This window comes from Ranitomeya variabilis, chromosome 3 (assembly GCF_051348905.1).
Source record: "Ranitomeya variabilis isolate aRanVar5 chromosome 3, aRanVar5.hap1, whole genome shotgun sequence".
In the NCBI taxonomy this organism is placed as follows: Eukaryota; Metazoa; Chordata; class Amphibia; order Anura; family Dendrobatidae; genus Ranitomeya; species Ranitomeya variabilis.
Window position 1 is genome coordinate 400,126,140 of NC_135234.1, and position 27,231 is coordinate 400,153,370.

General features: G+C 45.4%; 1 protein-coding gene across 1 annotated transcript; it reads right to left on the reverse strand.

The window, feature by feature from the left end:
- Positions 1-430: 430 nt before the first annotated feature.
- LOC143817700 (protein kinase C theta type-like) lies at positions 431-26,830 on the reverse strand. Its single transcript, XM_077299188.1, has 11 exons — positions 26,587-26,830; positions 16,810-16,822; positions 3,042-3,171; positions 2,724-2,894; positions 2,444-2,535; positions 2,248-2,310; positions 1,953-2,091; positions 1,665-1,856; positions 1,423-1,551; positions 1,142-1,329; positions 431-928 (listed from the first exon to the last, which is right to left on the reverse strand). Exons 1-11 carry the CDS (start codon positions 26,828-26,830, stop codon positions 862-864), a joined length of 1,428 nt encoding a protein of 475 aa, XP_077155303.1. The 3' UTR covers positions 431-861.
- Between the last annotated feature and the right edge of the window lie 401 nt (positions 26,831-27,231).

Genomic DNA, 27,231 nt, shown 5'->3' on the forward strand with positions numbered 1-27,231 from the left:
GCTCTTATTACTATAACACAGTAAAGGGGTAAATTTATCATAACTGGTGGAAGGAAGAGTGATGCAGTGACCCATAGTGACCAGGTGATCAGCCCTGACGTGTACCTGCACTTTACACCTTTATCTATAAGAATTTGTATTGCTGCATCTGTAACAACCTGAACTGTTGCATTTCTAAATTATTTCTACTGCACAATTAATGCTTAAAAAACTCAAATTCTACCAGAAACTTTTCTTTCTTCATCCCGCCTTTCAAAAACAGATTTAGAAAACTTAAACAGATTTAAAATGAACCAAAAAGTCTTGTGTGTTCCAAAATGGTACCAATTAAAACTACATAAATTGTATCAACACATCACACTTTGTTCTAAAGGGGTATAAGCTAAAATTCTTTTCCACTTGTATATAAAATAAATCTAGTACTAGCACATGATGGTGAATTGTCCAGTTTATTGCTGGTAAATGTCCTCTATACCACTACTTGTTGGTGTGAGCTCCACCGAGGGCAGAAGACACGTTGCCATTTTCTTGTTGTGTTTATCCGTCGGCACTCAGGAGAGGAAAAAACCCCTGTGGGGAAAACCTCTAGGGAACCATGTCCTAAGGATAAGTGCCCTTCCCTGGGAGCACGAGGCAACATGTCATCTAGAAGCGCTGGTCCACGGTCATTTTATTGACTCCTTGTAGGATTTTCATGGTCTCCAGCTTCTTCTTGTATTCGGACACTGCAGATTGCCATAATCGAGAATATCTCCCAGCCCGGATTATAGCAGGGAAAAGGATTGGGTATGGCTGCAGGTCACGGCCCTCCTAGCGGTGATGGTGGAATAGGAACTAGTGAACAGCAGTTTTCAAAGCTGTTCACTTCCAGCGTTTTATTCTCCTCCAGATCCTGTGGAAGGTTTCCTTCACAATACCGCCAAATGTTCTGCCAGGAGAGATAATAGGTTACAAATAATTCTTATATCCCAATAAGACATATGACATGGGGTTATCCTAATATGAAAACGCCTCGAGGATTGCCCTGTGGACTCGCAGCAGTCAGGAAGAGGTTTCCATACTACACTCTGCAGCATTTTCACAGTATAAAAGGGGAGTCTTAAAAAGCGCTCTAATTCCTGCCCCGTTTACAGTAACTCACCTGAGATGGGGTATTGCACGTCCTCGATTAGATTTTACAGGTTTTGGTGTCTTCTTTATGACCTTCCATCCATCACTGGCAAATGTGAATCCACAAAAGAGTTTTTGATCTGTTTCAGCTATTGGTGGTTTAATGGCTTCAGTGAAGGATAGGATATCTTTCATTATATTTGATGTCATCACAGGTGGCTGCAGAGAGAAGACACAAGATCCTGTGGTCATAAAGAATACACACAATAGAAATGTACAGCTTCCACCATCTTCTCTGGGTGATATACTTACAGGTGGTAGTTGGAATGGTGGACGCGCTCTGGCTCCTTCTATATCTGTCCAGTTGATCTCCATAAAGAATGGATGAGCTTTAATGTTGTCCACAGCTACCTGCCTTCTCTCTGGTGACTTATTCAAGAGCTGCAAACAAATAATGAAGACAATTATTCAGTCTACAGTCGTTTTTCATTTTCATTGTTATGTTTTTCGTTATATCTATCCCCTTTATTACTGAGATGTGCGTTTATACTCACCCCCTCTATGATGGATTTGGCTTGGGGGTCTAGTCCTTTTGGGAAGGCGGGATCAGCATTGATCAGTGCCTCTATGATGGTGTAAACCAATTTACCTATATAGAATGGATATCTGCCAGTTGCCATCTCATATATTACCACACCAGTAGAGAACCAGTCCACTGCCATGTTGTAGGGCTTCTCTAGAAGAATCTGTGAAGACATGAAGAAAATAAGCACTTTGTCCAGACTGCAGAAGACATTGAAATGTCCAAGCTTGTACGCAGCAATATGTAGATGATTCCTCACCTCAGGAGCCATGTATAAAAGACTCCCTACCCAACCTGAAGTCTTTGCATCGCCAAACATGTTCATAACGGCAAGACCGAAATCAGTGATCTTCACGTGACCGATGCTGTCCAGTAAGATATTCTCTGGTTTTATATCTCTGGTAAAGGAAATAAATTATAACATACCATAATTATTAGATTAGTTGGGCTGGGGAACAAATGATGGCCATAGATACTATCTACAGGGGGCATGAGTATGAGGGTATAGGAGTAATTATACCAAGTCTACACAGAAGAAGACATTCTGCACTTACCTGTGTATGATTCCTCTGGAGTGGAGAAACTGCAGGCCACAAATTATCTCAGCCGCAATAAATCTGATGAGAAAAAAAATAGAAAATAATCAACCACCAACATTTCATCCACTAAACTAAGAGACTAATAATGACATAAAACCAGATGTTTCTGACAACCAGCGTCTTCATCTAATACGTTTACATTATGCCTTACCTGGTGGCTGGAATGGGAAATGGGGAACTTGTTGCCATGATGTGTCTAAGGTCTCCTCCACTGAGATATTCCATGACATAGAAGACATAGTCCTGTGATAAAACAGAGGATTTAATAGAGGTTATTGGTATATTCTAGATATGGGGCACTGGATGTATTCTTATAATACATGTAATACTATGGTAGTGACCTAGAAGAACATTGCAGAAATATTAGCACATAGATAGTCATTCATCGAACACATAGAAAGCTCAGAGCTGTTCGATTATGAGCCTCTTACTTGGGACTGGAAGGTGGCCAAAGCCCGAGTAATGAATGGACTCTTCCTTGTCATCTCCAGGACCTGACGTTCTATCAGGACGTTGACACTTGTGTCCTTAAGTAGGAGCCTCTTCTTCACCATCTTCACTGCCAGTTGTTGTTGGCAGGCCTGATGTGTGGCTAACATGACCTGTAGGATAGAGAAGATTAGAACTAGAGAAAAGTACTGTCCTGCCATGAGACATGATAAGATATGAAGCAGTGATGTTCCTGGAGTCATATTACTGCTTCACATTACACGCATGAGGAAGACGTGACAACAATTCCTAATACTTACTTTACCATATCCGCCTTCTCCAATTATTTTGTGGGAGGTGAAGCTCTCCAGTCCAGTCACAATGATGGATGATTCAGCTGGGCCTGAGCTCTGCTTTACATTACTACATTTATATCCCCCGATTCCCCAACTTTGCAGACAAAACACCTTAGTAAACTCGCCGTTTTCATCTGTCAATCATCCCGGTCCGATGGCCTAATCGCTGTCTCTCCCCCTGCTCCTCGGCGTGTCAGACGCGGATCTGTGAATAGCACAGATCACGCTCATTTTTTGCGGTTGCGCAGTGCATTAGCTTCTAGCGCATGCGCAGTATGTATTGCCCAACAGTGGGCAAAGCATACAATACATCATTGCGCATGCGCCAGCTTCTGACGCTAACCTCTGTGCCCCGGAAGAGTGTTTATGCAAATTGTGTGGTTCTGGATGCTGGAAAGCTTTTCCCATCCAGGACATAACGTGACAAAATCACTTAGCTAGCTAGCTATCTATCTATCTATCTATCTATCTATCTATCTATCTATCTATCTATCTATTTATCTATTTCTTTACATCAATATGTCTCATTCTGTTATTCCTTCTAACTTTCTGATTCCTTCTTTCTATGTAATCTATCTAACAACAGAGTACATACAACATACACCATGGAACATACACCATGGAACATACACCATGCAATATGTACCATACACCATGGAACATACACTATGCGACATACACCATGCGACATACACCATGCAACATACCACATGCGACATGCAACATACCACATGCGACATGCAACATACTACATGCGACATCCAACTGAGAATTAGCCAATCTTTATAGGTATAACAGTTACTGATAGATAACCAATCTTTATGAACCAATGTTGGCAAGAAAGTAACTATGGAAGAAATAGCACCAAAAATAGACAAAAATATATAAATACAAAAAGAGTCTTAGGCTGTGTACACACGTTTCAGATTTGGTTGCACAAAATCTGCATCTGCTGCCAGAAAATGCAGCTTTGTTTTTGATAAGTTTTGATGCATTTTTGGGCGCCTTGCTAACGCTTTTTTGATTATTTTTTTTTTTTTAGACAGTTTTTAAAGCGTTTGTGAAACCTAAATAAAGATGTATCTTAAATAGTGATGAGCGAATGTGCTCGCCACTACTCGTTACTCACCCGAGTATCACTATGCTCGGTGTACTCGGCGAGCAGCGAGCATGTTCGGTATTATTCGGCGGTAACTGCTGTCTCCACCCAGCAGTTTTGGCGGAGTTTAGAGACCCAATCATGGTGCAGGGATTGTCTGCCAGGCCATGAAATGCCGCAGCCATCTTTGTTGTGGTCATGCAGTGATTGGTTGGGCCGCACAGCATCATCCCGAGTATAAGAGATCTGCTGCCACCCTGCTCGCTGCATTCTGTTCCTGTTTCAGCGAGAGTAGGGAGAGCTGCTACCGAGATAGGGTCAGAATCGTGGTTTTAGAGTTAGTGTAGGTCTGCAACTCTTACATCCACAACTCCTCAGAAACCAAAAGTCCTTTTTAGGGCTAAGTCGTGGGTCCCGATATTGCAGCGCTAGGCAGGCAGGGCACATCATATCCACATCAGTGCAAGGCCTACAGGCACTGTATATGCATCCATTGGTCCCACTACATCCTTCTGAAAGCTCCATAACTGCCTGTTGAAAATTTATAGTTTGTCAGGCATACGTAGCATAGTTGTGTGTGCTACCCTTCAGACCCCCTCTTTTTTTGGTGTTTTAAATTCATCGAAAAAGGCGTCGTATACTGTATCTGCGTGCTCAAAGTTTGTGCATTGGAGGCTGGTGTACTTACTTTTTGGCTGTGTGATACTCAAATTCTATACAGCGCTATTTAGCATAAAATAAAATTGAAAGGCCACAGATTTACCAGTGTGGTATTTCCGTTACAGCCATCATATATCTCTGTGCTCTAAGTTTGGGCATTGGAAGCTGTGTACTTATTTTGTGGCTGTGTGATACTTAAATTCTATACAGCGCTATTTAGCATCCAAAAAAATTCAAAGGCCACAGATTTGCCAGTGTGGTATTTCTGTTACAGCCGTCAACCGTCATATATCTCTGTGCTGTAAGTTTGGGCATTGGAGGCCGGTGTACTTATTTTGTGGCTGTGTGATAATCAAATTCTAAACAGCGCTATTTAGCATCCAAAAAATTCAAAGGCCACAGATTTGCCAGTGTGGTATTTCCGTTACAGCCGTCATATATCTCTGTGCACTAAGTTTGGGCATTGGAGGCCGGTGTACTTATTTTGTGGCTGTGTGATACTCAAATTCTATACAGCGCTATTTAGCATAAAATAACTTTTTAAAAAAAATGGATACAGTCTGTTAGGTCTGGCTGTGGCCTGCCTGGAGTTTGGGTTTGAAAAATCTTAGATTTGCAGGCATACTGATCACATATTATTTCGCTAGTAATAAAGACATTTGTGTTGAGCATTTGAAATAGTGCAGTAGTCCATTTAAAATGGTTAAGACAAGGGACGTGGAAGTGGACGTGATGCTGATGGTGCATCCAGAGGACAAGGCCGTGGGCAACGTGAAAGTGGGCAACAACAAAGACCCACATCTTCTCGCTCGACCTTCCTGTCCCAGTTTCTGGGGGACCGCAGCACACCACTATTGAAGCCAGAGCAGTGTGAAACGGTTGTTGGTTGGATAGCGGATAATGCTTCCAGTCACTTAGGCTACGTTCACATTTGCATTGTGCGCCGCAGCGTCGGCGACGCAACGCACAACGCAAATGTGAACGCATGCACAACGCAGCGTTTTGTGACGCATGCGTCCACTTTTGCATGGTTTTGGGCGCAGAAAAAACTGCAACTTGCTGCGTCCTCTGCGCCCCGACGCATGCACCACAGCGACGCATGCGTCACAAAAAGCAAATGCAATGCATGTCCATGCGCCCCCATGTAAAATATAGGGGTGCATGACGCATGCGGCGACGCTGCAGCGCCCGACGCTGCGGCGCCGAACGCAAATGTGAACGTAGCCTTAGCCACCACCACTACCTTGTCTTCCACAAGGTCAAGTCTGAGTAGCCGTGAGTGTCGCCAGGATATTCTTCACCCTGATCCTCCTTCCTCCCACCATGCCGAGTTCCCTGAGACAACTGATCCCACACTTGGACACTCTGAAGAGCTGTTCAGTTTTCCATTTCAAGATTCAGAAATCTCTGCCGGTCAACTTGAAGTGGGGAAAGATGAGATCGCATGTAGAGCTGCCCAAAGCTTTGACCAGCCCCGGTCACACGAAGGTGATGGTGGGAAAGTGTCACAAGAGGTGGACGATGATGAGACACAATTGCCAGAAAGTCAGGAGGAGGACCAGGGTGCAGATGTGGAAGACGAGGTGGTGGATGACATAGTGACTGACCCAACCTGGCAGGAGGACATGCATAGGCAGGACAGCAGCACAAATGGGGAAGGAGGCATATCCCCCCAATGGGCAGGAAGAAGCAGTGTGGTGGCCACAGACAGATGGCGTGCATCCAAGACCCGTAACACCAACATGAGTGAAGTTGCCATTCCACCTGTGAGATCTTCCCGAGTCTGGCTATTTTTTAAAGACTCTACCGATAACCCCAAACAGGCTATTTGCAGCACCTGCCATGCCCGCATCAGCAGGGGTAGCAAAAAATCCAGCCTGACCACCACCAGCATGATCAGGCACATGCAAGCAAAGCACCCGACTTTGTGGGCCGAACCCCAGGCTCCAGGACCACTGCCTGCTGGTCACACCACTGCTTCTTCCACTGTTTTGCGTAGAAGCCAATCCCCAGTATACGGTGCATGTGAAGATGCCTCTAGCCCTGCACCTGTTGTGGCCTACAGTCAAGCAGCACCATCAGCAAGCGTGTCCATGTCCTTGTCCCAGCACAACGTTCAGTTGTCTATAACCCAGTCTTTGGAACGCAAGCGGAAATACCCAGCCCCACAGGCCACAGTCCTCAATTCTAATATTTCTCTTCTGCTTGCGCTAGAAATGCTGACTTTTAGGCTTGTTGAGACAGAAGCCTTCCACAACCTGATGGCGGTGGCCGTTCCAAGGTACTCGGTCCCCAGTCGCCACTATTTCTCCCAGTGTGCTGTACCGGCATTACACCAGCATGTGTCCAACAACATTAGCCGTGCCCTCAACAATGCTGTTACCGGGAAAGTCCACCTAACCACGGACATGTGGACAAGTGCTTGTGGGCAGGGACGGTTCATCTCAATGACGGCACACTGGGTTAACATAGTGGAAGCCGGGACCCAGTCGGACCTGGGCTGGCCCTACGTCAATCAGGGTTGTCCCCACAGTCTACAGCTCCTGCACCTCTTCCTCCTCTTCATCCTCCGTGTCTGAAATCAACATATCAGTCAGAAGTTGGAAGCACTGCAGCACTGCCTCAGTCAAGTGGTAACAGGCTGTGCTGAAGCTAATCTGCATAGGTGACAAACCACACAATGCAGAAGAGTTGTGGACATCGCTGAAAGTGCAGTCAGATGTTTGGATGACATTGCTGAACTCACAGCCAGGCATGGTTGTGTGTGACAATGGCCGTAACCTGGTGGCGGCTCTGAGGCAAGGTGAGCTCACACACGTACCTTGCATGGCCCATGTGCTTAAACTCCTGGTTCAACGTTTTCTGAAAAGCTACCCGGAGCTGCCGAATCTGATAGTGAAAGTACGCCGTCTGTCTGCCCATTTCAGAAAGTCAGCTACAGCTTCAGCTGCCCTTGCCGTGCTTCAGCAGCGGTTTCAGCTTCCAGCTCACCGACTGTTGTGTGATGTCCCCACGTGCTGGAACTCTACGCTGCATATGTTGGAAAGGATTTGTGAGCAGAAGAGGGCAGTTGTTGACTACCAACATCAACAAGGCTGTTGAATTTCAGGTCAGACTCCACACATAAGACCTCAGGAGTGGACATGGATGTCAGACATATGTAACATCCTCCAAAACTTTGAGGACTGCACCAAGATGGTGAGCAGTGATGACGCCATAATTAGCATCAGCATCCTGCTTCTCAGCATTCTGAAAAACTCTCTGCTGACAATCAAAGAGGATGCATTGCAGGCAGAGCATGAGGACATGGAGCAACGAAACACACAGGGGGATTACACTCAGCCCAGCCTCATGTCTTCTCAATGTGAATTGGTAGGCAATGAGGAGGAGTAGGAGGAAGAACAGAAGCTACTTTCACGCACTATAGACGGTACTGCAAACACATCTGTATTAGCTTCTGTTCAGTGGGGATAGCCTGAGGACAGGGAGGAGGAGGATGAGGAGGAGGACAGCATGGTCAGTCGTCCTGTTGGTGAGGACACGGAAGTCTTGCCTGTTAGCAGTCTGGCACGCATGGCTAACTTTATGTTGCGCTGCATTTTACGTGACCCTTGGATTATCAAAATTTTGGGTGACACTCATTACTGGTTGGTGACACTTCTAGACCCACGCTACATGGAGAACTTTCAATCTCTTCTGCCTGAGGCAGAGAGGTGTACTAATATGTTGCAGTACCACAGGGCCCTTGTAGCGGAATTACTTAGAAAATTCCCATGTGAGAACGCTGGCAGCAGATGTCAGAGTTTGTTGTACAACCAAGGACTCCAAGCGAGAGAGACAGAAGTACAATCCAGCTCAGGCAGGGGAACAATGGCCAAGTTCTGGGATAGTTTTCTCAGACCCTCCCATCGTGGCGGCACAGAGGCAAGGGGTGCTGTCACAAGAAGTGCAATGTTTTGGAAGATGGTGAGGGAGTACCTTGCAGATCATACAAGCATCCTCCGCGATTCCTCTGTGCCTTTTAATTATTGGGTATCCAAGCAAGACACGTGGCATGAACTGGCTCTCTACGCCTTGGAGGTCCTGGCCTGCCCTGCTGCTAGTGTTCTGTCAGAGAGGGTTTTTAGTGCCGCTGGTGGAATTATCACAGATAAGCGCATCCGCCTGTCAACTGAAAATGCTGACAGGCTGACTCTTAACAAAATGAACAAGGCCTGGATTGGGAAAGATTTCTGTACACCAAAAAGTGAAAACATAACCTCAAATACATTCTCTCTTTTGGGGAGTTGTATTCTCATGCACCTCTTCACAACCACACATGGGTATACGCTGCCAGATTTGGACTGCTTGTTTTTATCCTCCTCCTTATCCTCATCCTCCTCATCCAAAACCAAAATATCACCAGGGTGAACGTGGTCTGTAAGGTGTATTTTGGCCAAGGGTGCTGTGATGGCACTTTTTTATTTTTTAAAAAAAAGGACAACACATTGGGGAATTGGGCATGGCATTACATTGGGCCGACTTCTTAACTCGGTCTCCTGCAATCTAAAATGTACCTGCCACTAGATCACCAGGGCGAATATGCTCTGTACGGTGCATTTTGGCCAAGGGGTCTGTGATGGCACTCTTTTATTTTTTTTAAAAAGGATTTTACATTGGGGACTTGGGCATGACATTACATTGGGATGACTTCTTAACTCTGTCTCCTGCAATCTGACCTGTACCTGCCAGTAGATCTCCAGGGTGAACGTGGTCTGTACGATGCATGTTGGCCAAGGGGCCTGTGATGGCACTCTTTTGTTTAAAAAAAATGGACCCCACATTGGGGAATTGGGCATGACATTACTTTCGGCCTACTTCTTAACTCGGTCTCCTACAATCTAAAATGTACCTGCCACTAGATCACCAGGGTGAATGTGCTCTGTATGGTGCATTTTGGCCAAGGGGGCTGTGATGGCACTCTTTAATTTTTTTAAAAATGGACCCTACATTGGGGAATTGGGCATGACATTACATTGGGCTGACTTCTTAACTCGGTCTCCTGCAATCTTAAATGTACCTGCTACTAGATCACCAGGTTGAACGTGCTCAGTACTGTTATAGGCCATTGAAGTTTGGGCTAGGGGCATGCGATGGCACTAGTGTATTTTTTAAAAAGGTACCCCCACTGGGGAATTGTTTGGCAGATCATGCACTGCATTAAAAGTCTCAGAGACCCACACCACTACATTGGCCCTAATTCTTAACTCTGTTTCCTGCAATGTCTCTTCCTTATCTCCGATGACATGACCAGGGTGCTCGGGCTCAATACTGTTATAGGCCGGTGAATTTTGGGCAAGTGGGCTGTGATGGCACTATATTTTTAAGTCCAAAAAGGACAATACATTGTGGAATTGGGCATGACATTTATTTGGGCCTGCTTCTTAACTCGGTCTCCTGCAATGTCTCTTGAATAACTGCCACTAGATCACCAGGGTGAACGTGTTTGTACTGTTATAGACTGGTGAAGTTTGGTCAAGGGGGGCTGTGATGGCACTAGTCTATTACTGAAACTATGCCAGTGGTGGTTTGATCTAAATCCTTGTGACTTATTTTCTAGGGGTTTATGGCTCCTCGTCTGATGACTCCATGATATCTCAGTTTCATCCAACCTTGAAAAGTGGCCACTTGAAGGTGTGGGTGAAACTAGAGTTACTACATAGTGTTATTCACTATATAAGACCAGAGAAACATGACTAAGACAGATGCCAAACTGAGGTACCTGTACATGTACAGTGTGCTGATACCTGCATAATTGAGGATTCCTATGCATTCTAGGTAATCTCCCAGGGGTTCTCTGTCTTGGTGTTGCTTCTCTGATATTCCAGACAGATTGTGTTTAAAAGCCTCTTGGTGATGATCTAACTATACTGTATGTAGTTAATCTTCACATACACGTAATCACTATATTTATTTAATCCTTATATGTACTTATTAACCTGTGTATGTTAACACATACAAAAATTTACGCACTCACACTATTCAATCATACTATTCCTTCAATTTTGTAGTTTGCAATAAAATTGCCTTGTATTGCAAGTATTTGCCTTTTTTAAAGCCATATCTGAACCTTACTGTTAAAAACATGTCAACTAAAATTGCCAAATTCTCCTGTAAATAATTGTGCAAAGAGGGTAGGTACCATCATACCATTAAGAAATAAGAGTGAATTTTCCTGGGCCCATCCAGTATGTGGGTTCCAAGGCCTAATGGGGTGCATATGACTATGCAGCAGGGCTAGCCTTCCTGCCAATGTATAAAACAAAGGAGTATGGAGCACACAATGCATATTGTGAAGTGGATTTTCCTGGGCCCATCCACTATGTGGGTTCTAATGCCTAATGGGGTGCAAATGACTGACTATGCAGCAGGGCTGGCCTTGCTGCCAATGTGTAAAACCAAGGAGTACGGGAGCACAAAATGCATATTGTGAAGTGGATTTTCCTGGGCCCATCCACTATGTGGGTTCCAAGGCCTAATGAGGTGCATATGACTGACTATGCAGCAGGGCTGTCCTTCCTGCCAATGTATAAAACAAAGGAGTATGGAGCACAAAATGCATATTGTGAAGTGGATTTTCCTGGGCCCATCCAGTATGTGGGTTCCAAGGCCTAATGGGAGGCAGATGACTAGCTATGCAGCAGGGCTGGCCTTGCCGCCAATGTATAAAACAAAGGAGTAAGGAGCACAAAATGCATATTGTGAAGTGGATTTTCCTGGGCCCATCCACTATGTGGGTTCCATGGCCTAATGGGGTGCATATGACTGGCTATGCAGCAGGGCTGGCCTTGCCGCCAATGTGTAAAACCAAGGAGTATGGAGCACAAAATGCATATTGTGAAGTGGATTTTCAGGGGCCCATCCAGTATGTGGGTTCAAAGGCTTATTGGGGTGCATATGAATTGGTAGCAGGGCAGGTTTTGAATTCAACGCAACACTTTTTCAGGAGTCCCCCCTGGACATCTTATGACAGGGGTATTGTGATGCGTCGTAATTCTTGGCAGCCCATCCACTCACAGCATAGGCTACAACAGCTTAGGAGACCCACTGTTTCATAATGGCCCTTTAAGAAGAAGATTAATGCCACCTGATGCACCAGTAAAAATAGGCTGTGACTTTAAGAGTCCCTCCTTCATAAATGAAACAAGATGGGTCTGCTTACGTGTCACACACCACATGGCCAGCTAGGGTTGTTAAGTGTTACAATGAGATTTCCCAGTGAATGCATTTGTAGTGGTTGAAAGCACTGTTAAAGTTGAAAACGCTTCAAAAACGCAGCGTCTGAACTAAGCCTAAGTGGGAGAGGAAATTTTCGGTCTGGGGTGAAATAGCTGGCCTTACAGGCAAGTCATTAACCTGCAAAGGATGTACCTTGACATATTTCCAAGCAAAACCCTTTTTGGTTTCGTTTTCATGTGTCTTTTGTGGCATAGGAAAAAATGGCGTGAATCTCGGAATAAAATGATTAAGGCTGTAAACTAGGAGTCAGGAATGCTTTCAGGGGCGATCCCCATGAGGTCCCTGTGTCATTTGAGCAGTGTTTCCATCATTTTCAGACGTTTTTAGACCATAAAAGGACCCCCGGGGGGGATCACGGTAAAAATACTCATGTCTCCCATAGACTTACATTGAGCTCGTTGTTCTGGCCGAGTACCCGAGTATTCCAATCTGCTCGACCCGAGCACCCGAGCATTTTAGTGGTCGCACATTACTAATTTTAAAACTAAAAAAAAAAGTTAGGAGGTCATTGTTGTCCAACCTCCTCTTTTACATTTGTCCAACCCACACTCCATTACACACACAGAGACAGATAGATAGAAAGAATGAATGAGATGGATAGACACATAGATCTACACAGGGGCGTAACTATAGCGGTTGCAGCGGTCGCAGTTGCGACGGGGCCCGGACTGTTAGGGGCCCGTCCGTCCAGCAAGCAATAGTGAAGGAGAAGGACCCAACCATTGTGACCCGCAGCAGGGAGGCGTCACCGCAGGTCCTCCAGTTACATGGGGAAGATGGATTTAATGCGGTCATGTGATCCAACCTTGTGACTGGAGAGAGGCGTATCTGCAGCGCCCCAGAGTCCTGGTCGTTGCAGTACTGAAGCTCCGCCGCTAAGGGGGGCTATGGTACGTCTGATGGCACTGAAGGAGTTCATCTGACCAGGTATCACAGACACCAATACATTTCACAGTCTGGCCTCCAGGGGGAGCTAAGGGTTCTATTTTTTAGGCCACTCCTCACAGTCTGGTAAAACTGGGGGTTAGGCAGGAAGTTAGACAGAAAGCTGACTGGGTTGGAACCAGGCAACACCTTGTGGCAGAGGGTGTTGTAGGGGAAGATTCAGAGGGGTCCCTGTCAGGGGTGGGATCCTGACAGAGGCCTAGCAAACAGAGAAGAACGTTACGGGACCGCGCCTGCACGATATAGCGGCGGTACCCCAGGAAAGGATAAGAAGCGAGATTTATTGTGCTGAGTGAGAAACGAGATCAACGCAACAAGGAGAATACCAGTAGGAGTCGTGCTGTAAGACGAGGCAACATCCTATTGAGGCGCATAACCGGTGGCCGGAACGCCGAGGAAGTATAGAGCTCCAAGCCAAACTTCAAACCCACGGCAGGACAGTCAGTTACAGGCGGGCTGTCTCACCCAGACCCAGGAAGACACAGGGGGGTAACAACAGGAGTGGGGCGACGCAAGAGTCCCGGAAGAGCTCCGAGCCTCCCGTCATACGGGTGCGTCCTAACCGTAAGATCAGGGGGACGTAGAGGGAGAACATCAGAATCGAGTTGTGAGGGAACACGAGAAACAGACACAACAGTTGTGGGGTACTAATCCCATAAGCACAGCAGGGGAGGACCACAACACAAGCGCAGGAAGGTAGGCACAGATTTCCACCTGCAAAGGGAACTCTGGAGGTGCCATCGGACCGGCCGGACTTGCGCAGCCCTGTTAACCGTATTCCGGATTGAGGACTCAGAAGCCTTCAGTAAAGAGGTAAAGAGACTGCAACCTGGTGTCCTCGTTATTGACCGCGACCGGCACTACACCGCACCATAACATCAGCACCATACCTCCACATCTATTATTGTACACCCCTCAGCAGGGTCACGAACCGGGTCTAGCCACCGTGACAACCCCAGAGCAGAGACTCAGAGGCCCGGTACCGGGTACCCCTCGGCCCTGCGGCAGTGAGGGCGCTACATATCCACAGGTCCTTCAGCCACACCAAGGGGAAAGACTGAACGAAGTTTGCTGGTGCTGCTTGAGTGAGTGGCTGAGTGCCTAAACCTAAAAAGCTGCAATCTGTTGCTGCGTCCTCCTCCTCCTGCTGCCGAAGGGTCCCTTAAACCTCAGATCTGCATTTGTCCTCCTGTCATTAGCAGCCGCTCATGTGACCTGTCTGCCCTGCTCTCAAGTGTCCCCTGTCCCCTTTCTCACCGTGTGTTCCCCATCTACCCTGTCCTCATAATCCATGTGCCCCCTTCTTCCTTGCTCCCAAGGCTCCCCCCATTTTCCCCTGTCCCCTTGCAGCTCCGTCTCCCCGTGTGTCCCTATCTACTCTGCCCTAGGAGTCCCCTTATTTCCTCTTGTGCCTGTCTCCCTTGCCCCCTTGTGCCCTTCTCCCCTTTCTCCATTTGTCCCCTTGTGCCTGTCGCCCTTGTCCCCTTGTGCTTGTGTCCCTTGTCCCTGTGTGTCCCGTTGTGTCAGTCTCCCTTGCCCACTGGTCCCTGTGTGTCCCCTTGTGCCTGTCTCCCTTGTCCCCTTGTGCTTGCATCCCTTGTCCCTATGTGTCCCCTTGTGTCAGTGTCCCTTGTCCCCGTGTGTCCCCTTGTGTCAGTGTCCCTTGCCCACTAGTCCCTGTGTTCCCTTGTGTCAGTCTCCCTTGCACACTAGTCCCCTTGTGTCAGTCTCCCTTGCCCACTAGTCCCTGTGTGTTCCCTTGTGTCAGTCTCCCTTGTCCCCTTGTGTCAGTCTTCCTTGCCCACTAGTCCCCGTGTGTCCCCTTGTGTCAGTCTCCCTTGCCCACTAGTCCCCATGTGTCCCCTTGTCAGTCTCCCTGGCCCACTGGTCCCCCTGTGTCCCCTTCTGTCAGTCTCCCTTGTGTCAGTCCCCCTTGCCCACTAGTCCCCTTGTGCCCTTCTCCCCTGCCTCCTAGCCCCCATGTGTCCCCTTGTGCCTGTCTTCCTTGCTCCCTAGCCCCCCTGTGTCACCATTGTGCCTGTCTCCCCTGCATGGTGGGGCTGCATTATACTTTTGTGGGGTGGCTGCATTATACTCTGTGGGGGCTGCATTGTTCTATATGTGGGCTGCATTATACTGTATCGAGGACTATGGGGAATACATAATACTATATGAAGAACTAAGGGGTGCATTATACTATGAGAAGTGAATTGTATGACATGGATGACGATGGCGGTGCATTATACTATATGGAGCACTATGAGGAGTGTATTAAACTATATAGAGGACTGAGCAGTGTATTTTAATATATGGAGGCCTATGAGGAGTGTATAATACTATATGGAGGACCGAGGAGTGTATTATACTATATGGAGGACTATGAGGGGTGCATTATACTATATGGAGCACTATGAGCAGTGTATTATACTATATGGAGGACTCAGCAGTGTATTACACTATATGGAGCACTATGAGGAGTGTATTTTAATATATGGAGGATTATGAGGAGTGTATTATACTATATGGAGGACTGAGGAGTGTATACTACTATATGGAGGACTATGAGTAGTGTATTATACTATTGTACTATATGGAGGACTATGGAGAGTGTACTATACTATATGGATGACTGAACTGTGCAGTATATTACATAGAGGACTATGAGGGTACATTATATTATAAGGAGTACTATAGGGGTGCATTATACCTCTTATATGGATCCCCATGATTTCTATGTAAGCCCCTGATGAGTATAATGGTTTATTTTATTTTATAAATTACATAACAATGGCAGTACGGGGGACAGATATATACCAGGATGGGGCACAGGATAGTTACGCCACTGAGGTCACACTATACAACTTTGCAATAAAGCTATAGTGTGCAAAATGAATAGGGAAAATCTTAATTTGGGTGGAATATATTTTTGCATGGATGGGGGGGCCCATTTGAAAGTTTGCATCGGGGCCCATAACTTTCTAGTTACGCCACTGGATCTACATATAGTTAGGTCTATAGATGCATAGGTCTCTCTATTCATATATCTATCTCTAGATATATCAGGATAGATGTATGGATCGTTAGATAGATATATGGATAGATATCTCTATGTTTCTATAGATATATATATCGACAAATATATCTATAGATAGATTATGCATAGATCTCTAATAGCAAGGTCGATGTTTAGTAAGAAACATTTAGTGGCGTGGGCTCCCGCGCAATTTTCTGCACCAGAGGGGGAAAGCAGACATTTGTAGCCTGGGAAGGAGTAATACCCATGACCCCTCCCAGGCTATGAATATCAGGCCGCAGCTGTCTGAGTAGCCTTTACTTGCTATTAAAATAGGGGTACCCCCCCAAAAAAAAATGATGTGGGGTCCCCCTATATTTTATAGCCAGAAAGGCTACGCAGACAGCTGCGGACTGATATTCATAGCCTAGAGAGGGGATATTTGCCCCCCCGGCTACAAATACCAGCCCGCAGCCGCCCCAGAAATGGCGCATCTGTAAGATGCGCCAATTCCGGCACTTAGCCCCTCTCTTTCCACTCCCGAGTAGCGGTGGGATATGGGGTAATAAGGGGTTAATGTCACCTTGCTAATGTAAGGTGACATTAAGCCCGGTTAATAATGGAGAGGCGTCAATAAGACGGCTATCCGTTACTAATCCTATTGTAGTGAAAGTGTAAAAAAAATAAAGACACAGCCAGAAAAAATATTTTATTATTCTTAATTTCGCCATACTTACCATACTTGAGGGCCTGCAAAAAAAACGTAAAAATAATAAAGAAACCGCATACTTACTTTCCGCCATAGTCCAATTAATAACGAGTGTGCCAAGACGATCTCCCCTATAGAACAGTGACATCGGGTGATGTCACTGCTCTATAGCAGACCTTCAGTGACACACTGACAGGAGACAATGGCTCCTGCTGTGTATCACTGAGGTTACCTTAGTTCAGAGTCTCACTTTATGGCAAAGCTGCCTGGGATTTTTCCCACACAGCAGTGCCAGAAGTGAGACTAGGGACTATTTCCTCACAGGGGCGTAGGAATACATTGTGGGGAATATATTGTGGAAAGCTGCCTTCCATCAATGTATTCCTGGAGCCCCTGGAGAGCGGTCACGTCAGTTGATGCTGCTGCTCTCTAAGGGAGATCGTCATGGGACACTCGTTTTAATTGGATTTCTGCGGATCAGGAAGTATAGTGTTTGTTTATTATTTTATTATTTGTCACAGGTGACACTGGCTTCGGGGATCAAGGTGAAGGTGAGTATGTACTCTATGTTTAATGTACTGTATGTCTGTACTGTATGTATGTACTGTATGTCTGTATGTCTGTACTTTATGTATGTACGCCTCACAGGAGCGTAGGAATACATTGTGGGGAATACATTGTGGAAGGATACCTTCCATCATTGTATTCCTGGAGCCCCTGGAGAGCGGTCACGTCAGCTGATGCTGCTGCTCTCCAAGGGAGATCGTCATGGGACACTCGTTTTAATTAGATTTCTGCGGATCAGGAAGTATAGTGTTTGTTTATTATTTTATTATTTGTCACAGGTGACACTGGCTTCGGGGATCAAGGTGAAGGTGAGTATGTACTCTATGTTTAATGTACTGTATGTCTGTACTGTATGTATGTACTGTATGTATGTACTATATGTACTGTATGTATGTACTATATGTATGTTATGTATGTTGCATGTTCAGTATGTATGTACAATATGTTGCATGTTGTAAATAGCATGTTGCATGTGGTATGTTGCATTTCACATGTAGTATGTTGCATGGCGCATGTAGTATGTTGCATGGCGCATGTGGTAAGTTGCATGTCGCATGTACTATGTCACATGTTGCATGTGGTATGTTGCATGTCGCATGTACTATGTCGCATGTGGTATGTTGCATGTCGCATATCGCATGGTGTATGCTGCATGGTGTATGTTGCAGGGTGGATGTTGCAGGGTGGATGTTGCAGGGTGGATGTTGCAGGGTGGATGTTGCAGGGTGGATGTTGCAGGCTGTGTGTTGCAGGGTGTGTGTTGCAGGGTGTGTGTTGCAGGGTGTGTGTTGCATGGTGTATGTTGCAGGGTGTGTGTTGCAGGGTGTGTGTTGCAGGATGTGTGTCGCATAGTGTGTGTCGCATGGTGTGTGTCGCATGGTGTGTGTCGCATGGTGTGTGTCGCATGGTGTATGTCGCAGGGTGTATGTCGCAGGGTGTATGTCGCATGGTGTTTGTTGCAGGGTGTATGTAGCATGTTGTATGTTGCATGGCGTCTGTTGCAGGGTGTATGTTGCATGGTGTAGGGTGTATGTTGTATGTACTCTGCTCTTAGATAGATGAGCTAGATAAATAGATATAAAGAAGGAATCAGAAAGTTAGAAGGAATACCATTAGATGGAATGAGATAGATGTAAAGAAATAGAGAGATAGATAGATTAGCGATTTTGTCAGAAAACTTACGCTACAGTAGGTTACGGCGTTATGTCCTGGATGGGAAACATTTTTCGGCGTCCAGGACAACACAATTAGCATATCCAGACTTCCAGGGCACAGAGGTAACAGTGAAAAGCCGGCGCATTCGCAATAATGTGTTGTATGCTTTGCCCACACTTGGGCAAGGCATAACTGCGCAGGCGCAAGATGACACTTTAATGCGCAGGCGCTAAATACAATGCCAACACCGGGAAGAAGATTCGTAGTGAAAAGCCAGAGGTGGGGAGAATCGGCGATTGAACCCCGCCCATCGGACCGGACTGGGGTGATTGACAGACGAAAACAGCGAGATTACTAAGGAATTTTCTATGCAAAGGTGCAAAGGGGAATCAGGGGATAATAAAGGTACTAATATAAAGCAGAGCTCAGGCCCTATTGAACGATATTTTTATCTCATATCGAAAAAACGGGGTGACAGGTTCCGTTTAAGGAGAATAAAAAATCATTTTAAAACGTTTTAAAAATATGAAAAAAAATTGTAATCACCACCTTTTTCCCCATTAAAAACAAAGAAATAAAAAAATAATTATATTTAGCAATTGTGTTCTTTTGGTCTCACACAAAACAGCACATGTAAAACCAGACTGATATTAGTAAAAAATTTAGTTAGCAATTAGTGATTATCGAACGTGCTTGGATAGTATGTTAACTGAGCATTCTCAGGTGCTACCTGAGTGTTTTCAGCGTACTGGAAAAATATGTTCGAGGGTGCCTTATACTACTATGGGGGTGCCTTATACTACTATGGGGGTGCATTATACTATCATGGGGTGTGTTAGTGTGTTATAGTACTATGGGGGTGCATTATACTGCTATAGGGGTGCATTATACTACCATAGGGGTGCACTATACTGCTATGGGGGTCCATTATACTACTATGGGGGTGCACTATACTGCTATGGGTCTGCATTATACTGCTATGGGGGTGCATTATACTGCTATGGGGGTGCATTTTACTGCTATGGGGTGCTGTTGTGAATTTGCTTTTTGCTCCCTCTAGTGGTTACTAGTTTTTTGACTCTGGTTTTTCTGTCATTCCTTTTATCCGCACCTGGGTCGTTAGTTAGGGGTGTTGCTATATAAGCTCCCTGGACCTTCAGTTCAATGCCTGGCAACGTAGTTATCAGAGCTAGTCTGCTGTGCTCTTGTCTACTGATCCTGGTTCCAGTTATATCAGCTAAGTCTGCCTTTTGCTTTTTGCTATTTGTTTTGGTTTTGTATTTTTGTCCAGCTTTTCCAAATCAATATCCTGACCTTTGCTGGAAGCTCTAGGGGGGCTGGTGTTCTCCCCCCGGACCGTTAGACGGTTCGGGGGTTCTTGAATTTCCAGTGTGGATTTTGATAGGGTTTTTGTTGACCATATAAGTTACCTTTCTTTATTCTGCTATCAGTAAGCGGGCCTCTCTGTGCTAAACCTGATTCATTTCTGTGTTTGTCATTTCCTCTTACCTCACCGTCATTATTTGTGGGGGGCTTCTATCCAGCTTTGGGGTCCCCTTCTCTGGAGGCAAGAAAGGTCTTTGTTTTCCTCTACTAGGGGTAGCTAGATTCTCCGGCTGGCGCGTGTCATCTAGAATCAACGTAGGAATGATCCCCGGCTACTTCTAGTGTTGGCGTTAGGAGTAGATATATGGTCAACCCAGTTACCACTGCCCTATGAGCTGGATTTTTGTATTCTGCAGACTTCCACGTTCCTCTGAGACCCTCGCCATTGGGGTCATAACAGTTTGCCAGGCCAGTATTAAATGTTTAATGCATTGCAGAAGAGGGATTATAAGAAAGAAGATTCTGAGTTTTTTTTTTTTTTTTTCTTTTTTTTTCTTCTTCCCCTTTACCTCAGAGTGGCTATGCTTGCTGCAGACATGAATGTCCAGACCTTGATTACAAGTGTGGACCAGCTGGCTACTCGTGTGCAGGGCATACAAGACTATGTTATCAGAAATCCTAGGTCAGAACCTAAAATACCGATTCCTGAACTGTTTTCCGGAGACAGGTTTAAGTTTAGGAATTTCGTGAATAATTGTAAATTGTTTTTGTCCCTGAGACCCTGTTCATCTGGAGATTCTGCTCAGCAAGTAAAAATTGTTATTTCGTTCTTACGGGGCGACCCTCAGGATTGGGCTTTTTCGCTGGCGCCAGGAGATCCGGCATTGGCTGATCTTGATGCGTTTTTTCTGGCGCTCGGTTTACTTTATGAGGAACCCAATCTTGAGATTCAGGCAGAAAAGGCCTTGCTGGCTATGTCTCAGGGGCAGGACGAGGCTGAAGTGTATTGCCAAAAATTTCGGAAATGGTCCGTGCTGACACATTGGAACGAGTGTGCACTGGCCGCTAATTTTAGAAATGGCCTTTCTGAAGCCATTAAGAATGTTATGGTGGGTTTTCCCATTCCCACAGGTCTGAATGATACTATGGCACTGGCTATTCAAATTGACCGGCGGTTGCGGGAGCGCAAAACCGCAAATTCCCTCATGGTGTTGTCTGAACAGACACCTAATTCGGTGCAATGTGATAGAAAAACCGCAAATTCCCTCATGGTGTTGTCTGAACAGACACCTGATTTAATGCAATGTGATAGAATCCTGACTAGAAATGAGCGGAAAATTCATAGACGCCGGAATGGCTTGTGCTACTACTGTGGTGATTCTACACATGTTATCTCAGCATGCTCTAAACGTATAGCTAAGGTTGTTAGTCCTGTCACCGTTGGTAATTTGCAACCTAAATTTATTCTGTCTGTAACTTTGATTTGCTCACTGTCATCTTATCCTGTCATGGCGTTTGTAGATTCAGGTGCTGCCCTGAGTCTCATGGATCTCTCATTTGCTAAGCGCTGTGGGTTTACTCTTGAACCATTAGAAAATCCTATTCCTCTTAGGGGTATTGATGCTACACCATTGGCAGCAAATAAACCGCAGTATTGGACACAGGTTACCATGTGCATGACTCCTGAACACCGCGAGGTGATACGTTTCCTGGTTTTACATAAAATGCATGATTTGGTTGTTTTAGGGCTGCCATGGTTACAGACCCATAATCCAGTCCTTGACTGGAAGGCTATGTCAGTGTCTAGTTGGGGCTGTCGTGGTATTCATGAGGATTCCCTGCCTGTGTCTATTGCTTCTTCTACGCCTTCGGAAGTTCCGGAGTATTTGTCTGATTATCAGGATGTCTTCAGTGAGTCTGAGTCCAGTGCACTGCCTCCTCATAGGGACTGTGACTGTGCTATAGATTTGATCCCAGGCAGTAAGTTTCCTAAGGGAAGACTGTTTAATCTGTCGGTACCTGAACATACCGCTATGCGTTCATATATCAAGGAGTCTCTGGAGAAAGGACATATTCGTCCGTCTTCTTCCCCTCTTGGTGCGGGATTCTTTTTTGTGGCAAAAAAGGACGGATCTTTGAGACCTTGTATTGATTATCGGCTTTTAAATAAGATCACTGTCAAATTTCAGTATCCTTTACCGCTGTTGTCTGACTTGTTTGCCCGGATTAAGGGTGCCAAGTGGTTCACCAAGATAGACCTTCGTGGTGCGTACAACCTTGTGCGCATTAAGCAAGGTGATGAATGGAAAACCGCATTCAATACGCCCGAAGGTCATTTTGAGTACTTGGTGATGCCTTTTGGGCTCTCCAATGCGCCTTCAGTTTTTCAGTCCTTTATGCATGACATTTTCCGGAAGTATCTGGATAAATTTTTGATTGTTTATCTGGATGATATTTTGGTTTTTTCTGATAATTGGGATTCGCATGTGGAGCAGGTCAGGTTGGTCTTTAAAATTTTGCGTGAAAATTCTTTGTTTGTCAAGGGCTCAAAGTGTCTCTTTGGTGTACAGAAGGTTCCCTTTTTGGGGTTCATTTTTTCCCCTTCTGCTGTGGAGATGGACCCAGTCAAGGTCCGAGCTATTCTTGATTGGACTCAGCCCTCGTCAGTTAAGAGTCTTCAGAAGTTCTTGGGCTTCGCTAACTTCTACCGTCGTTTTATTGCTAATTTTTCTAGCATTGTGAAACCTTTGACGGATATGACCAAGAAGGGCTCCGATGTAGCTAACTGGGCTCCTGCTGCCGTGGAGGCTTTCCAGGAGTTGAAACGCCGGTTTACTTCGGCGCCTGTTTTGTGCCAGCCTGACGTCTCACTTCCCTTTCAGGTTGAGGTGGATGCTTCGGAGATTGGGGCAGGGGCCGTTTTGTCGCAGAGAGGCCCTGGTTGCTCTGTTATGAAACCTTGTGCCTTTTTCTCTAGGAAGTTTTCGCCTGCCGAGCGAAATTATGATGTGGGCAATCGGGAGTTGTTGGCCATGAAATGGGCATTTGAGGAGTGGCGTCATTGGCTTGAGGGTGCTAAGCATCGTGTGGTGGTCTTGACTGATCACAAAAATCTGATGTATCTCGAGTCTGCTAAACGCCTTAATCCGAGACAGGCCCGCTGGTCATTGTTTTTCTCCCGCTTTGATTTTGTTGTCTCGTATTTACCAGGTTCAAAGAATGTGAAGGCCGATGCTCTTTCTAGGAGCTTTGTGCCTGATGCTCCTTGAGTCGCTGATTCTGTTGGTATTCTTAAAGATGGAGTTATCTTGTCAGCTATTTCTCCGGATCTGCGACGTGTGTTGCAGAGATTTCAGGCTGATAGGCCTGAGTCTTGTCCACCTGACAGACTGTTTGTCCCGGATAAGTGGACCAGCAGAGTCATTTCCGAGGTTCATTCCTCGGTGTTGGCAGGTCACCCGGGAATTTTTGGCACCAGAGATCTGGTGGCCAGGTCCTTTTGGTGGCCTTCCTTGTCAAGGGATGTGCGGTCATTTGTGCAGTCCTGTGGGACTTGTGCTCGAGCTAAGCCTTGCTGTTCTCGTGCCAGCGGTTTGCTCTTGCCCTTGCCTGTCCCGAAGAGACCTTGGACACATATCTCCATGGATTTCATTTCTGATCTTCCGCTATCTCAGGGCATGTCCGTTATCTGGGTGATATGTGATCGCTTCTCCAAGATGGTCCATTTGGTTCCTTTGCCTAAGCTGCCTTCCTCTTCCGATCTGGTTCCTGTGTTTTTCCAGAACGTGGTTCGTTTGCACGGCATCCCTGAGAATATTGTGTCAGACAGAGGATCCCAGTTCGTTTCCAGGTTCTGGCGATCCTTTTGTAGTAGGATGGGCATTGATTTGTCGTTTTCGTCTGCTTTCCATCCTCAGACTAATGGACAGACGGAGCGAACCAATCAGACTTTGGAGGCTTATTTGAGGTGTTTTGTCTCTGCTGATCAGGACGATTGGGTGACATTCTTGCCGTTGGCTGAGTTTGCCCTTAATAATCGGGCTAGTTCCGCCACCTTGGTTTCGCCTTTTTTCTGCAACTCTGGTTTCCATCCTCGCTTTTCTTCGGGTCATGTGGAGCCTTCTGACTGTCCTGGGGTGGATTCTGTGGTGGATAGGTTGCAGCAGATCTGGAATCATGTGGTGGACAACTTGAAGTTGTCACAAGAGAAGGCTCAGCGCTTTGCCAACCGCCGCCGCGGTGTGGGTCCCCGACTACGCGTTGGGGATTTGGTATGGCTTTCTTCCCGCTTTGTTCCTATGAAGGTCTCCTCTCCCAAATTTAAACCTCGTTTTATTGGGCCTTACAAGATATTGGAAATCCTTAATCCTGTATCTTTTCGTCTGGATCTTCCTGTGTCATTTGCTATTCACAATGTATTTCATAGGTCCTTGTTGCGGCGGTACATTGTGCCTGTAGTTCCTTCTGCTGAGCCTCCTGCTCCGGTGTTGGTTGAGGGCGAGTTGGAGTACGTGGTGGAGAAGATCTTGGATTCTCGCCTCTCCAGGCGGAGGCTTCAGTACCTGGTCAAGTGGAAGGGCTATGGTCAGGAGGATAATTCCTGGGTGGTCGCCTCTGATGTTCATGCGGCCGATTTAGTTCGGGCCTTTCATGCCGCTCGTCCTGATCGCCCTGGTGGTCGTGGTGAGGGTTCGGTGACCCCTCACTAAGGGGGGGGTACTGTTGTGAATTTGCTTTTTGCTCCCTCTAGTGGTTACTAGTTTTTTGACTCTGGTTTTTCTGTCATTCCTTTTATCCGCACCTGGGTCGTTAGTTAGGGGTGTTGCTATATAAGCTCCCTGGACCTTCAGTTCAATGCCTGGCAACGTAGTTATCAGAGCTAGTCTGCTGTGCTCTTGTCTACTGATCCTGGTTCCAGTTATATCAGCTAAGTCTGCCTTTTGCTTTTTGCTATTTGTTTTGGTTTTGTATTTTTGTCCAGCTTTTCCAAATCAATATCCTGACCTTTGCTGGAAGCTCTAGGGGGGCTGGTGTTCTCCCCCCGGACCGTTAGACGGTTCGGGGGTTCTTGAATTTCCAGTGTGGATTTTGATAGGGTTTTTGTTGACCATATAAGTTACCTTTCTTTATTCTGCTATCAGTAAGCGGGCCTCTCTGTGCTAAACCTGATTCATTTCTGTGTTTGTCATTTCCTCTTACCTCACCGTCATTATTTGTGGGGGGCTTCTATCCAGCTTTGGGGTCCCCTTCTCTGGAGGCAAGAAAGGTCTTTGTTTTCCTCTACTAGGGGTAGCTAGATTCTCCGGCTGGCGCGTGTCATCTAGAATCAACGTAGGAATGATCCCCGGCTACTTCTAGTGTTGGCGTTAGGAGTAGATATATGGTCAACCCAGTTACCACTGCCCTATGAGCTGGATTTTTGTATTCTGCAGACTTCCACGTTCCTCTGAGACCCTCGCCATTGGGGTCATAACAGGGTGCCTTATACTACAATGGGGGTGCACTATACTGCTATGAGGGTGCATTGTACTACTATCAGAGTGCCTTATACTACTATGGGGGTGCACTATACTGCTATGGGTCTGCATTATACTGCTATGGGGGTGCATTATACTGCTATGGGTGTGCATTATGCTGGTATGTGTGTGCATTCTACTGCTATAGGGCTACATTGTACTGCTATGGGGTGCATTATAGTCTTATGAGGATGCATTATACTGCTATGGGGCTGCATTATACTACTGTTTGGGTGCATTATACTGCTATAAGGGTGCATAATACTACTATGGGGGTGCATTATACTGTATGGGAGTGCATTAAACTGCTATGGAAATGCATTATACAGCTATGGGGGTGCATTATACTATGGGGGTGCTTTACACTACTATGCGGGTACATTATACTAGTATATATAACTATGGTGTGCATTATACTTTATGACTATGGGGGTGCAATATTTTACTATGAATAACTATGGGGTGCAATATACTATTATATATGACTATGGGGGTGCATCATACTACTAGGTATGACTATGGGGTACATTATACTACTATATATAACTATGGGATGCTTTATACTATCATGGATGACTATGGGGCGCATTATACTATTATGGATGACTATGGGGTGCATTATCTTACTATATGACTATGGGGTACATTATACTACTATATGTAACTATGGGATACATTATACTGTTATGGATGACTATAGGGTGCATTATACTGCTATACAGTGGGTACATAAAGTATTCAGACCCCTTTAAATTTTTCCCTATTTGTTTCATTGCAGTTATTTGGTAAATTCAAAAGTTCATTTTTTTCTCACTAATGTATACTCTGCACCCCATCTTGAGTGAAACATAACAGAAATGTAGGCATTTTTAAAAATGTATTGAAAAAGAAAAATTGAAGTATCACATTGTCATAAGTATAATATATAAAGTGTCAAAAAAAACGAAAGCCCAAAAATAAAGGCGGAAACACATTTTTTACCATATCACTGCATTCTGAATTTTTCCCTTTTTTCAGTACATTGTACTTAAAATTAATTGTGTATTTTAAAACTTGTCCTGCAAAAAAAACAAGCCCTCATGGCTATGTCAAAGGGAAAATAATAAAGCTACCAAACTTAGAAGGGTGAAAAAAAGTTATAGCACAAAAACAAAAATTGGTTAAGATGAGAAATGGTTACTTATGTGGGGTTTTCCAAAAGTGGGGAATATTGGCTCTCGCTGTCTTAGATCTGCCCTCACCTGTCAGCTGCTCAGTGTCAGTACTGGGGGACACACTGGATCCAGCATCAGTTTTGTCCTCCATTGCTTCTCCCCTTTTCCTCTTGTTTGTGGAACTCTCCTGTATCGGGCTTCCAGGTCTTTTTGAAGCCTTGATGATGTTTTGGTTGGCACCATCTTTCTCACTCTCAGATGTTTCCGTTGTCCTCTTCTTTTTTGGCACCTCATCTATTTTCTTTCCCTTTCTCTTCCTACAAATCTCCATATTCAGCTCCATAGATGTCAGTCTGGGCTGAGGAAGGTCCTGTCCTCCTCTGGAACGCTCCAAAATGGTGCCTGGAACTGCTCCTCTAACAGGCCTTCTATTATACAGTCTTATATTTGATAAAAGACCAAAATTTGCTAAGCGCAAGTAAAAGTCGCCTTCACCCACAAAGTGATGAAAACATATGGACGATATTCAGGCTGCAGCTGCAGTTTGATGAGTATTCCATGACATCACAACAAAGGCAATTGTGACATCATCATACTCTAAAGGTCACATTACATAACAGAGTTTCCAGTGACATCATCAGCCTGGATAATAAGCCTGAGTTTATCAACAGTTATAAGGTCTCATCATAATCTGTGTCTGCTGAAAATATTGCATAAAAATAAAACTTTTTC